The sequence below is a fragment of the Oryzias latipes genome, chromosome 14 (assembly GCF_002234675.1).
Source record: "Oryzias latipes chromosome 14, ASM223467v1".
Classification (NCBI taxonomy): domain Eukaryota; kingdom Metazoa; phylum Chordata; class Actinopteri; order Beloniformes; family Adrianichthyidae; genus Oryzias; species Oryzias latipes.
In genome coordinates, this window is record NC_019872.2 from 2650337 (window position 1) to 2665176 (window position 14840).

Below are 14840 nucleotides of genomic sequence, written 5' to 3' on the forward strand. Positions count from 1 at the left end.
AGTTCAGAGGAAGTTACAATCCGCCCCCGTGCTCCTCGTGCAATGCCAGATGGAGTTAGAAGAGCTTCAGCATTTAAACCAAGTCTCCACTGCTATAAATCATCGGGGTAGGATTTAATATTCAGACCAAAGGGTTTGACTTCAGTGCATCACGCCATCTTCACGGTGCTCTGCATCTATGGGTTTCAGCGTGCACACGTTTGAGCATGTGAGTGACTTGTTTGGTCAGTGCATCTCAAGAAGTAGGTCATAATGCCCTTGTTCTGATTGTGTGGGCATGCTTGTTTCTGTGGGTGTCACTCATCTGCAGAGAGGCCTTCCTGCTCCAGCTCTGTCGCTCCTGACTTGTTGTTTTCTTGTTTACCTCTCACAAGGTGGAAGAGCGGGTTCAGGTCTGCTGTCCTTTTGTGCACACGCTCACTTGTGGAGAGCAACAGTTTGCTCAGGAAGCCCATGTTTTCTCTTATTTAATCATGTCAGGCCATATTGAATTTACAAATAGCGGTCACACTGCATGTGTAAGTGAGCCACCCCGCCGAGAATGTGCGGCAGGGCTAGGCTGCAGATTACACTATATAATGGTGTTTAGGCATCGCCTCTTCTTTTAAATTTCTTTAACCTTGACTCCCCTTAAGCACAAGGAGAACACATCTGCCAGGCGGGTGTCAGACGTTTGTAATACACACCGCTCAGGCAGCATTGTCACTTTTTATTAACGCCCCGAGCTTTGCATGGACACCAGCTGTTGCATCTTGTGGAAGAGTCTTGGTGGGATGAATGACCTTGATTTTAACTGCCTCTGCTTTGGCTTGTCTCCGTCTTTAATTCTTTTGTTTTCTCTCATACATTTTAAACGCCTCGAGTGGATTCTCATTTCGGATGATGAAGGTCATTTAGAAGCTCACATCTTGCCTGACTGAAGGAGTAGCTGCCACGACAGTGTGCGGCCATGCCTGAGGGTCTGTGGATTGTGATGGAGGTCAAACATGAAGGGCCGGGACTACACCGAAGTTCCCATTATAAGTAGAGAGACAGTTTTTACTAGACTGGCAATGCAGATCTGCTTATTTGACCAGAATAGGAACAAACTTGTTGTGTTTGGGACAAACTAATGCTGTAGACGTTTAGACATTTGGAGGCAAACATGCCTTTATTGTGTGTTTTTTGGTCATTAGCAGAGTGATGCAAGTGAGCAACTTTGATATGCCTAACAAAAGCCTCCAAGAAAAGTGGCTTACATTCAAAGAAATGTAGAATTGCTACGGTGGATCTATAATTTCAAAAGAAAATTCATTGCAAGCAAACTTTTCCAAAATTTGCAGAGAAGGATCTCTTACTTAACATTGTTTCTTAATTGTTCATTTACAATAGGAGTTTTAACATGAAACAGGGCTGCTGTGGTGTAGCGGTAGTGTGGTCAACCTCTGATTGGAGGATAGCCGGTTCCATTCCCGTCCTGCCTGCCCATTTGTCCAAGTGTCCTTGGCCAAGGCACTGAACCCCACATTGCTCCTGATGGTTACAGGTCGGCGCCAGTGTTCGGCAGAGGATCTGCCCTTAGTGTGTGGATGTGTGTAAATGGGCGTGTGACTGTAAAACGCTTTACTTCTAAGATAGTAGTAAAGTCCTATGCAAATAAATGCCATTTACCATTTACAATCCCTGGCCACGTTATCAGACACACCTGTTGCTGTTGATGCAAATTTCTAATCAGCCAATCACACAGCAGCAACTCATTTAGGCATATAGACATGATCCAGACGATCTGCTGCAGTTCAAACCGAGCATCAGAACAGGAAGAAAGGTGTTTGATGTGTCTTTGAACGTGTTGTTGGTGCCAGACGAGCTGGTCTGAGTATTTCAGAAACTGCTGATCTACTGGGATTTTCACCCACAACCATTTCTAGGGTTTACAGAGAATGGTCTGAAAAAGAGAAAACATCCAGTGAGCAGTAGTTCTATGGGTGGAAATGCCTTGTTGATGCCAGAGGTCAGAGGAGATCGACCAGACTAGCTCCAGCTGATAGAAAGACAACAGGAACTCAAAGAACCACTGGTTCCAACCGAGGTCTGCAGAAGAGCATCTCTGAACACACAACACGTCCAACCTGGAGGCAGATGGACTACAGGAGCAGAAGACCACACAGAGTCCCACTCCTGTCAGCTAAGAACAGGAAACGGAGACACCAATTCACACAGACTCACCAAAACTTGACAATAGAAGATGGAAAAACGTAGTCTGGATTGATGAGTCTCCATTTCTGTGTCAACAACATGAAAGCATGGATCCATCCTGCCTTGTATTAACAGTTCAGGCTGGTGTTGGTGGTGTAATGGTGTGGGGAATATTTTCTTGGTACACTTTGAGCCCCTTAGTACCACTTGAGCATTGTTCCAGTACCACAGCCTACCTGAGTTTTGTTTCTGACCGTGTCCATCCCTGTCTAACCACAGTGTTCCATCTTCTGATGCTACTTCCAGCAGGATAAGGCGCCATGTCATAAAGCTGGAATCATCTCAGACTGATTTCTTGAACATGACAATGAGTTCACTGGACTCAAATGGCCTCCATAGTAACCAGATCTCAACCCAATAGAAAACCTTTGGGATGTAGTGGAACAGGAGATTGACATCATGGATGTGCAGCAGACAAATCTGCAGCAACTGTGTGATGCTGTCATGTCAGTATGGACCAAACTCTCTGAGGAATGTTTCCAGAACCTTGTTGAATCTATGCCACCAAGGATATTAAGGCAGTTCTGAAAGCATAAGGGAGTCCAACCCGGTACCAGCAAGGTGGACCTAATAAGGTGGCCGGTGAATTATACTTGTAAATTGTGATTTATATTGTTGCAGTACAAGTGTTAATATGCTGGCATTAAATGTGACACATTTTTTAAGCAATGAAATGAGCAGTTCTATCAAAGTTTTGGCATCACTGCTTAATAGCTCAACAATCTGAGTAAACAGTTGAGAATAATAGTAAGACTGAGGCAGATGTAAGTGTGATCATGGACAGTGATAGTTGCAATAATGCAGTTCACCTTTCGCAGTCTTGCTATTTTGCAGACTTTTTTGTGCAATTCTGCATGTTTTTTCTTTTCTTTTTTCTTTTTACATAAATTCAATTTCAATTTTATTGATATAGCCCAATATTACGATAGTCGCCTCAATGGGCTTTCTAATAACCATGAAATCATAAAAAAAATGAAATCATAGAATTCAACGGATGATGGCTAAACTAAGCTAAACAGACGAAGCTAAACTGGGCATCCCTGCCATTAGACCCTCTTTTTTGGTAAGGAAAAACTCCAACAAAAAAAAAAAGAAAGGAGGGATCCTCCCCCAGGACTGACAGGTGAAGTATCAGAACTCTTAGAGAAGAATTAGCTTATCTAACGCTACAACTACATGCATTGTGTTCTGCATCCTGATTGCCTTTAGATCATTGTTTATCAATCTCTTCCATGCTGTGTCTCCTGTACAGAATGCATTCAGTTGCCAGAGTTAGATAAATCCTTGATCGCGATCAGATCTTTGTTTTATTCTAGAAACTAGACTTATTTTTCTATGAGGGTTTGAACTTTGAAAGTTTAAACAAGATAGAAAAGTGTGAAAATGTTGATGCCTGTCTGAGAAAAGTGGAGAAAGTGTGTAGTGAGGAGTTTCACTGCTTTGAAACATCTCTAATTATTGCTGACTACATCACTTATTTCACCTATCATGGGTTATTTTTTAAATGTAACTCCCGCAATAAATGGGGGATCACTATGCACCATAGAACTGATTATTATTGGATTTTTTTATTTATTCAATTGTAAAGGTGACCATATAAGCATAAACATAAATCAGAATTGAGCTTATTTCTCTGAGATTTCTGCCTGCCAGTAAACCTTTCATGGCTTGTATCCATGTTTACCTGATTTATTTCTTAGTATTACATCTGTGCGTGTATAAGCCCTTGTAGTAGACTTACCAGTTGCCACATTAGAAATGCTAACTCTTTAGTCTTTGGTTCCATCATGTTTACCGAGAACGGACTTGCAAATGTTTTAAAAGTAACAGGAAGTTTGAAACGTACATATAGCTTTCCTCTGAAGTAATTCAGATACAGGAGTTGAACATGTTGACTAGGATTCTGTGATGATAATTATCTGATTTTTGTTGGGATATAAACAGGCTCAGGATATGTCCAGTTGGCATATGAACACCTTCCTCAGAAAGACCCAGAACAAATAAATTGAAGTAAAAAAAATCGAAATAATTTTAAAGTTAAGACAAAGAAAAATAATCCGAGCTGGATAAAGAGTTGGTGAAAGCAGATCACTCAGGACTGACCCATCAGAGTCATATTTTCTCTGACCTCTGGTTCTACAGTGAATCCCAGACTGTGGCTGAAAGTACGCTGACCTTTCCTGTTTGAAGTGTCTTTTAAGTGACTGTGAGTGAAACAGAAAGGTAGAACTGGATGAGAAATCAAGCAGTCAGGGGAGAGTGAAGCCTACTCCCCCATTATCACCACCTCAGCCCCCCTCCTGCGTGTGCACAGCTGACCGTAGGGGTAAAAATCACTTTTGAATGGTGCCTGCTCTGTCATTGGCTGACATTGTCAAGGATAATGGATAATCACCACTGAACAGCTCATGGGTGCTGTGGTTTTCACAGCATGGGGAGGGAGTGGAGGTCAGCCTTTTTGGGGACCACCAACAATGAGACTACATGTTAACTTTGCTTCTTATACCTAAGGAATAAATACAGTTGGTTTTTGCGAAAACGAAATGTTTCAAAAGCGTATTAATGTCACAGATGTGTTGTGTATGCACTGATGCAGTGTCGGGATCCCTTCTCTGCCCTGCTAGCTCTTTATAGAAGTGTCTTTGGGCAAAAACACAGACAAGGTCAACTGTAATTCCAAGGGTTCACTGCCAGCAGCAGGGAGATTAACAGAATTCCCCGTGTTGAAACTGTGTCAGCGTTTCTTTTCCGTTCCCAATTTCCTCTCACTGACTAGAGGGCTCTATCGCAGCATATTATTCATTTAGCAAGGCATGCTGAAGGTAAACATGTTTACCGCTCTGATCAAACACGGTCACACAAGGCCATTCTGTTGTGACTGTGTTAAGGTCAATGACGGGAAAACGGTCCTAATCCGTAGCATTTAAGATTAGCATGACAACAGACGTCAGATGGCCCACAGTGACCAGGTTGGCCTTTGTTATTTTCAGATTTAGGTCAGCTGTTTAAAGATGGCCTTAAACTGATATTGATGCTTATGGGCCAATCTTTGACTCTTTTACTGGTGTAGAATGTAAGTTTAAAAGCCTAATCTCTTTGTGAACTGTTGGTTGCAGCCGGTTTTAAAATGGCTAACCTGTTTGTTTTTCTTCTGCTGCTCAGACTTAATTATGCCCTAATCAACTTAAATCCAGCACCTAATCCTAGTTCATTTCCAATGTGGCATTTTAAAGTGGAAGCCAGTTTGTCTCACTGTCATGGCCTGATACGGTCAGTATCGGGCCAGCATTAGAAAAGAATTTCCGACTGAATAGGAGTTCTGTGCCTCATTGTTTCTAGTCTTTTCTCAGCTGTCTATGAATGGTGTTAGAGTAGGTTGCTGTGGTCTCAGGTCATAATAAATGGGTTCTGTCCTGTCACGTGACCAACTATGTCGGCCCATGGAGCGGACTCTAAAGGTGAGGGCATAAGGGACACAGACAGCAGCCGAGGCGAGGTGGAAACTCTGTATTAATTAACCTTTATGAGATGCGACCGGGACTGTCAGAAGTGTCCTGTATCCACGGAAACCACTCTGACAGAGTTCATAGCAGAGGTCTTTTAGGGCAGCGTCACTGACACTGTCATGGCAACTGGCACAGGGCTCACCCCCATGTCACCAGCTCTGCCCTCCTGACAGTGGACGGGTGTGACAGGCGCAGCCGATTATCTACACAAACACAAACACACTCATTCACTTAACATTTAAGTCTAACTTGTCTGTCATTACCGTGCTGTGTTCCCCTCTGATCATCACAGTTTCAGGTTAAAATGGTTCAAAGGTGTGAAGGGGATGTTAAAGGGGAGCTTCTTAAGGACACCAATACATGCATCACCTATATTGAAGCATAAACAATCACAAAATCCTGATTGTGCACAAGTAGGTGGGCGGACCCCAGCTCAAGTGCATAAGAAGCAGGAGGCGGTGGAGAGGGATAATCGTCTGAATTATGAGGCGCAGAATGAAATATTCAGAGCTTTAAGACCCCTCACATGTGAAAGATACTGCAGGGAGATGCTCAGATCTCAGTACTTGTATGGTTTGAAGGTAGTGGGCTTGAATTTTCAGTACAAATTTAATCAAGCCTCATCTGCATTTATTGTCAGTTAGGTGATTGTGAGGGTGCAGTGAGGAGAAGGAGGGGGAGGAGCCTTGTGCAGTTACTCTGAAATGTTGCTAAGTAACAGAGATGGCATGAATGATGGTGGAATAAATGTTGTACAGTCCTGTACAAAGTCCTGCTCCTGACACGGTTTCTCCTCTTTCTCCCCTCTTTTCCCTTCCTGTCATATTTCCCTTGCCCTCCTCTCTTCCTCTCACTCCTGTAGGTCTGACTGGTGAGATCTTCAAAGCCTGAAGACAGCACCACAGCCAAGCAGACAGACGGAAAGTATCTACAACCTCAGGATGTGTCAGCGCCTCCGTGAAATCCCGCTGATTCCCAGTTTTCTACTGACATGAACCAGAAGCTCTGCCTTTTTTAATCCTGCGATGCTTTGGAGGCTCACCTGTCCCTCACTGCCTCTAGGCATGGATCCGGTTTCATGAAGCTGCTGATTGTGACCACCACCAAGGCATTCAGCCACCACATTCTTCCCCCCATCTGGATACACATTTGGTGCAACTTCACATCCTCTTTTTCCGATTAAAGTAGTACATTCAACTGCCAATCTGATGACTGAGATGACATTAATTTCCCAGTAGCATTGCTAAGCTATACCAGGGGATCTGAGTGTTGAACATGACTCATGGGGAGGAGCCTGGCCCTGAGACACACAAGGATTCAGCTGTTCTAACTTATCTGGAAGGTTTACTGATGCATCCAGTGGTGGCCGGGCCTGGGGCCACGGCAGGTGGGAGGTCTGAGGCTGCTCACAGCAATCAGGAGCAGGGCGACAAGAGGGGTGGAACCTTCCAGCTACCTAGCCATGGTCCCACTACGCCAAAGGCTGGCACCAATGGGCCCACGCTAGGCTCTTCACAACATCTGAAGAAAGCTCGTTTGCTGCGCTCTGGAGCTTGGAATGATCCAGGGAACCAAAGGATTAATTCGCCTCAAATAGAGCTGAATGGCCAAGTGGGGGGGCTACCAAATGGAGCTCTAGATGGATCTCCTCATGCTGGTGAAAGCACCCTGTTGGCTTCTCTGTTGCAGTCATTTAGTTCACGGCTTCAGAGTGTTGCAATGTCCCAGCATGCTAATAAGCCTGCTAGTGAGTGTCCCTCTTCACCCAAGCCACCACCATCAGACAAAGAGCCACTACCTGTTTATGGGACTGCATCAAGCCGCTTGAAGGGTCTGATGAGAAAGAATAAACTTCAGAACCACAACAATACCCCGTACAGTCGTCGGGGCCATAATCAGGAAAGGAACACAGAGTCCCCTCGGTCAACACACAGCGCCACACCTCCTGCCACTCCCACAGCTACTGAATCGGTGTCCTGCGCAGACCGTTTGAAGGCAGTGGCAAACATGGTGAAAATCCGTTCCAGCCCAGTACCGTCCCCCAAGCCGAGTGTTGCCTGCAGTCAACTGGCCTTGTTGCTTTCCAGTGAAGCCCATCTCCAGCAGTACTCTAGAGAACATGCACTCAAAGCCCAACTCTCAGGGAGATCTGCCAGTGAGAGACTAGCTGCCATGGCAAACCAGCAGCAAGGTCAGGACAAGAGGCCTCCCAGCTTAGGAGGGTCTTCAGAGACTCTAAACTCCAAAACACAAAATGGAGTAGTAATAGCAACCACAACTACAACACTCCCACGAACAACAGTGTCTAGTCCACAGAGTCCCTCTCTGCTGCATGGCCCCGGCCAAAGTTCCCCACCCATTCCACCACCCGCTTCAGCCCACACTCACAGCCAGCTTCCAAGGGAGAAGCGAGGATTTGACACACGCCCAACCCGCCCCCCACAAACATGCAGCAGCTTGCTGTTACTGCTACTCAACAACCACAACAACCAAAACCAACTGACGAAGAATGGGCACCTGGATGACATTGGTGGAGCTCTGCCTCCAAGTGGCTCCTCCTCAGTCACATCAGACAGTGAGTGCTCCATCCAGGAGAGAAGCATTACAAAGGACAGCAGTGATGCAGAGAGCTCCTATTCCAGCTGTTCTCCCATTGACCTCTCTGTGAGAGGCCGGTTCAGTGCACAAGACACGGGGCTTAAGGGTACACCTGCAACCTTCACCTCTACCTTTTCTTCTTCTACTGTGGTCATATCCTCTACCCCAGCTGTGTTTACTCCCCACTCTTCTGTTTCATCCTTCACATCTTCGACCACTTCTGCGTCTTCAGTTCTCATTGCTGCCTCTTCATCTTCCTCCTCTTCTGTTTCTACCTCATCCCTGGACAAACTAACAGAGACTTTACTAAACAAGTGGAAGCCAGAGCCATCAGGATCACATGTGTCAAAGAACAAGGAGCCTAAAATGAGCCCAGACCTCAAATCCCAACCTAAGGTCACACTCATGCAGCTTCTTCTTGAGCGCAGAAATAATGAGATTCTCAATAAAAGCATGAGTAAACAAGATTTACCACTTGATATAACAATGGGCACCTTGTATCAAAGTCAACAAAAGTTGCCTTGGGAGGAAACCAGAGCAACAAGCCCTTCAGAGCGGCCAGTGGCTCCAGCCCAGTCCATGTATTCACTTAGTCGTGACCCAAATGGTGCATTGTCCCCTTACTCCTCCACTCATGTCCAGTCTGGCCCACTTGATTTGTGCAAATCTAAAACATTCACCACTGAGAGAGAACCTGCCTTCAGTGCCAGTAAGCTGTTACAGAACTTGGCACAGTCTGGAACAACTTCTTCTCCCCCACCCATCTCCTCTGGAAAAAAGCTGACCCAGGAGCTTGATGTCAACAGGCCTCTTGCCCTATTAGAAAGGCTCAATGCTCCGGTCAACAGAGCCACCCCCACCCAACACTCAGACGAGGCCTCAGGCAGTGGCACACCGTTCAGTCACAAGGAAGCTTCACCTCCATCCCAAATTGAGAACCTCCTAGAGAGGCGAACTGTGCTCCAGCTCCTTCTAGGCACAGGATCAGCTTCTTCTTCCACTGGGCGTAAAGATAGGCCTGGGGCGAGTGGCAGACGGAGTGTGGACGTGGCAGGGGCACGTTCTTCTTCAATTGCATGTGACACCTCTGATGGGCCCATCATTGATGTAAAAGTGAAATCAGAACTGACAGAGGAGGTCGGACCATACCCAGCCAAGTCTGAGGACTTGGCTGGCAAAACAAGAGTGAGTAGCATTGAGAAGAACAGTCCCCTTTCCGAGTCTCAGCAGGACTTAAAAACTGAACCGCGGCCTGGAGAGGTCATAGCAAAATACGGTCTGCTCAGCCAGCTGCTTAAACAACAGACTTCTACCTATTATTCAAGTGCTGCTTTGCAGACTGAGCCTCAGTTAAGGCAGGTTAAGGAGGAGCAGAAAGATTATCCAAGTCCTAGTCCCAAGAGGAGACGAGTCTGGTCTGAGCAGACTGATGGTTTGAATAACATCAGCTCTCCAAGAGCCGTGGACAGTGGGAACATTTTTGCCTCCCCTGCTGTCCAGGTAGAGCCTGACCAGCAAAGGGGTTTAAAAGAAGAGGAGCCTCCACCAAGGAGTTCACCGAATGAAACCTTTGCCAGAGAGAGTCGGGGCTTCAATGTGCTCAAGCAGCTGCTGCTCTCTGACAATTGTCTGAAAGAACTTTCTCAGCAGCCACAGGCAGCTTCCAGCCCTTCACTTCTGCAGACCAACGGCAAAGCTAATGGGAACATTTTTGGTCAGCCTGCCCATAACCACAACTTCCTCCACCTGCCCAGCTGGAATGCTCATAGTTCCTTGAATTCAGGGCTTCCAAGTAATCTAAGACCACTGCCCACCCCTCCTGCCAGTGAAAGCCCCCTCCGCCCTCCATGGAGTCGCCACTCCGCTCCATGGCCTGCAGCTCAAAAGCGGGACGCCCCAACTCTAGTGAAACAGGAACCGGAGAGCCCTGTTCGGTGGAATAGTCAGGAGAACGAAGAGCAGGAGGAGGACTGTTGTGACTCAAACCCAGACTCTCCACGGCTCTCGCGTTCCAACCCCATCCTGTATTACATGCTACAAAGGGGCAGCATTCAGCTGAGGAAGGAAGCAAGGGATCAAGCAGAGGAAGCACCATCTGTGGTCCGAGTCAAAGAAGAGCCGATCAGTGACATGCATGCCTACGAACACAGTCTGAGCTCGGCTCCACAGTCTCCAGCCCACAAAGAAGAGAAGCACAGCCATGAGAGCCCGGGGTTGAGTCAGTCCTCCCAGTAGGTGTTCTCTGCTGCAGATGTTGATTCTAGTTCATTAACCCTTTTCTTTCCCCATCATTTTGAATGAATTTTGCCAAACTGGTTTGATAAGAACATGCGAGTGATTTTCTTTTTGTTCTGAAAATTGAAAGTTATAAAAAGAAAAGCTGTTTGTGTTGCTTTTTTCAAGATGGTGAGGTTTTTTGAATGGTACAGTAGTGGTCTGTATTAGCAAAGTGCTAAACCTATGTAACCAAAATTACAGTCTGATTGTTTTCCCCCCACTATTTTGGTCTTCATTTGTTCCTTGAAGTATCCCATAATCCTTTTTTTCCACTTTACCTGAACTGAGCTCATAGCAAGCTATTGTCATTTTTTTTTGCCTCTCTTCATTTGCAAATAACATTTCAAGCAATGTTTATCATTGATTCCAAAAAACCCGCTCAATTTAGAGTTTATTTATTTTCTCTGTTGCAACTTATTCAGATGGTCCCGTAAATTTCCAAAAGGATTGTTAATAAAGCTGTCGCCTGGAGGGCACAGGGGTCTCCTACAACAGTGATGCGTTTGAAGGGGGATTCTGGTGGTGAAATGAGAGCTGTGGGATCTTCAGAGAGGAGTCTGCTGGCTCTGTCAGGACGTGCTATGATCACAGCGGTAAAAGAGTAACTCACCGCAGGTGGGTCAGCGTGTTTTGGTTCCATTAGAGTTGCACCCTTTGGGCCAACATTCGACGGTGCAGATTGGAGGCAGCGTGTTTGCAGACTGCGCCTCTCTGAGCAGATGGGTCATCAGAGTTTGTGCAGTTGAACAACTGCATACAAACAGGTTTCTAGAGCAACAGCTAAAGGTTGCACTGGTTCACCAACTTATCTTACCATCCTGGAAAAACCCACACTACTTTTTTTCATGCACACATGTAAGAGTGTGAAGCACACAGGCCTCCCCTCTGGTGTTGACGGTGAAAGAGACTGCCTGAAGTTTGCACTTTTGAAGCTGAGTCCTCGCTGTCCTCTGACAGGGATTTATAGACATGTAATGAAACTGTGTCAGTATTGTTATCTGTTGAGAATTTGACAGTTTGTGATTTTTTTTTTCACATTATCTCTTAATTGCTGTGGTTTATGGGCATCTTTTTTTCTTCCTGTGGCAATATCTTGTTCATTAAATGTCAAAAGAATCGCATGATAATAAAGAGAAGTCCACATGTACTTCTTTGTTTTTAAAGCTGGACCCCCCCCCCCCCCCCCCCCCCCCCCCCAGCCCAGAGTACAGCTCTTCCTGACAGATTACTGTCTGGAAGGATTGTCTGTTTCTAGCTCTTCAGTTTACATCGTACTGTATTCCTCTCAGTTGATTTCACTGCTTTCTCCATTCAGTCTTGTGATCTTTTTAATACATATAGCTGTCTCTTCTATGATTAATACATTTTCACGATGGTTAAATATATTTGTGTAAATAGTACTTTCATTATGAAAGATGACTATTTTGTAATGTTTAAAAAAAAAGATATTACCCTAGTTTTTAATGCCCTGATGTGTAAATATGAATTATATGCGTACATGTGTACATACAAAGGCAGAGGATGATGTGCCCATGTTCTTTTGGTTGGTTTGTTCTTTGCATGTGTCTCTGTGTGGTAAACGATAATCTATCCTGCGCTGTGTTGTGTAATAATGTCCCACTCTCCTCACTGCTGCCTGTTGCATGCAGACGCATGGGAACTACCTGTGTATCCCTACTGGTGACGGGGGAAATGTCAAGTCTTAAAATAGGTCCTTTTTCTTCATCTCAGAGTGAGCGAGAGGTTTGCTTTGAAGATGAGCGGTCCCCGGGTAACCACAGACTCTTGAGCAAGTTGATGAAAATTAAACGTGCATTGAATATTTTGGTGATTTTCCTTTCTGTTACTGGTTAACAAAGCTCTGGGAACGAGCATGGGGCTGTAGTGAGGGACTGACGTACAATCATAGATCTGCATTGTGCATCTCAGAATTGCATTTGTAGCAGCAAATATATAAATATAATAAAAAAAATGTTTCTTTTTTTCATGTGAAAAGCTGAAGCATTATTTTGTTTTTTATGTTTTCTTTTTTTGGTGTTCATTTGCACTGATATCGCAGAAATAAAGTTCTAAAATGCATGACTTAGTATGAATGTGTCCATTTTTTTTCAGTTTGTTTGATTGTAAAGAACCATTGATTGATCATAATAATGTTTTATACTGACATTTTGATCTGAAAGTGCTCTAAATGTATTTCTCTGCAGCTGAAATGGTTACTTGATGGCTTCCTGAAGTGGAAACAAACACTGAAACGGGGAACGCAGGGTTTTAAGGAGATGATTTTTCTCCCACAACAATAATAATCCCAATACAGGAAGTCTGAGAAAACCTGCTGATAATGAAGTCAATGTGTGAGAAAAGAGTTGGCTGGTGGGGGACATGAGGGGAGAACGGTTCTTTTCTTCTAGAATACTCCTGGTTACATTTATTTTTAACGTCTGGACCATTGACTGTATGAGAAAACTTGACTGAGTGACCCCCCCGGCGCTCCAAGCAGGAAGTACCTGTTGGCTCCAAGAAACCAAAATCCAATAGATTTCTACTGAGAAATAAACAGCTGTTACTCTGTCATTCTATTGGTCACCTTTTTTAATGCATTTTGGTCATCCAAAAATGTTCCCCCCTTTTTTTTTTTTTTAGGTGGTTATTCAAGTTATAAACTTACCAATCGGTAGGTGGTCTCATGTCGAATATTCAAAACTTTTTGATTGACAGGTTTTCAAAGTGTAAAAGGTGTGGACTTCCAACAAGCTCTCCACTAGTTGGTGAGAGTGGTTGCCATGGAAATGTAGACTCAGACCGACTAGGACCAATCACTGCTTCCTGAGGATTTCTGGATCCAACATGGCGTTATCCGTCAGGCAAAGGAATAGTGCCTGAATTTCTTTTTTGGATGGAGTTGGGAGTAAGCCATTTTCTATGGGTGATGTCACACTCACTCAGTCCAGGTCTCTGATACAGTCAAGACTCTGGAGCCACATTCATGAACAGGTGTACTGCATGGGTCAGGCTGTGTTGGGTTTCGGTTCCAATGCATCCCCCCATCCTAATGATGAGGGATCAGAGTTGTGCTTCCTGCTCTGCTCAGTGTTTCTCTTTTCAGATCTACAGAAATGGCGTATAATTCATATGAGTGGTCACTTTTACAGAACATTTTAATAAACCAAAGCCACCATTAGGAAAATTGATGCTCCACTGCAGCCCCACACCAGACTCCGGCCTCACATTAAAGAGTATTAGTGTTTTAAAAGGACATCAAAGCCAAACAGCACTTTCTGTAATCAAAGACTGCTCTATTAAAGTGGAGCGAGAGGATGTCCTGTATGTGCCCCGAAATTTCTGCTCCCTGCTTGGCTGCTGTTTACCACACTGCTGAGTCTGAACAAAGGCAGGAAAGATGCAGAAGCAGGAGGACCCATGAAGGTCACCAGATGTGCAGAGAATAACCAACGCAAATGCAGCATCTCTGATTCAGAATCCATAATATGTCAAAGACAGCCCAACAACATATTTCCTCTGCAAAAAGTTTGCTGCTTTTCTGAACTTGCGGATCAGCGTTTAGCATGAGACTTTCCAAAGGTTAAAGAGAGTTCAAGTCAAACGCTCCTCGCTCTGGCCTGAATATGAAGTCCAGTGAGTGAACAGGCATCTTTTTGTGTGGCGTGCTCTCTGCAGCACAGTTCCTCAGCCCTGACTTCCCTTTTTATTTAATCCTCCTCATGACTGACTGTGCACTCTTTAAACTCCCGGTAACCTTTCCCCTCTGCAAACTTCTCCATTTCAAGATTCTTATCGGGGCTGAACTCCCGGTAACCTCTTGATTTCCTCTGATTGCTGAAGCAGCGGCAGGCATGAAGGAAGGAGGCACGAGTTTAAGAGGAGGTCAAGGTGTAAAGCTCCACAATCGGCTGTTTGTCTGAGCTTTCTCTCTATGATTTCCTGACCTAGTGGGAGTCCAAAAGGATGTGAGCTCTGCACAGCAGGCAGCCATTGGCTCGACTCAGGGCCAAGGACAGCGAACTCCCACAGCAGACATTTGAGAGAGGCCTCCAGAAACTATTTCCCGACATTAAGGATGCTTATTATCTAACAAACAACTTAATGACTGCACTTAACGTGCTCGGCCAAGAGTTTATCTACATGCAAACGCACAAACCATTTTAAACACCAACTACCCTTAAGCACGGTCGACTGGGTTCTCTGCTGCTGAGAGATGTCCTTGCT

At 45.0% G+C, this 14840-nt stretch overlaps 1 protein-coding gene across 3 annotated transcripts in view; it reads left to right on the top strand.

The window, feature by feature from the left end:
- nrip1 (nuclear receptor interacting protein 1) overlaps positions 1 to 12698 on the top strand; it is a 50298-nt gene extending 37600 nt beyond the window's left edge. For all 3 annotated transcript variants that reach the window (XM_023962199.1, XM_023962201.1, XM_023962200.1), the window contains one exon: positions 6604 to 12698. In XM_023962199.1, the coding sequence (XP_023817967.1) occupies positions 7017 to 10574 (3558 nt within the window). In that variant the 5' untranslated portion in view covers positions 6604 to 7016 and the 3' untranslated portion in view covers positions 10575 to 12698. The remainder of the gene's footprint in view (positions 1 to 6603) is intronic.
- Positions 12699 to 14840: the final 2142 nt, after the last annotated feature.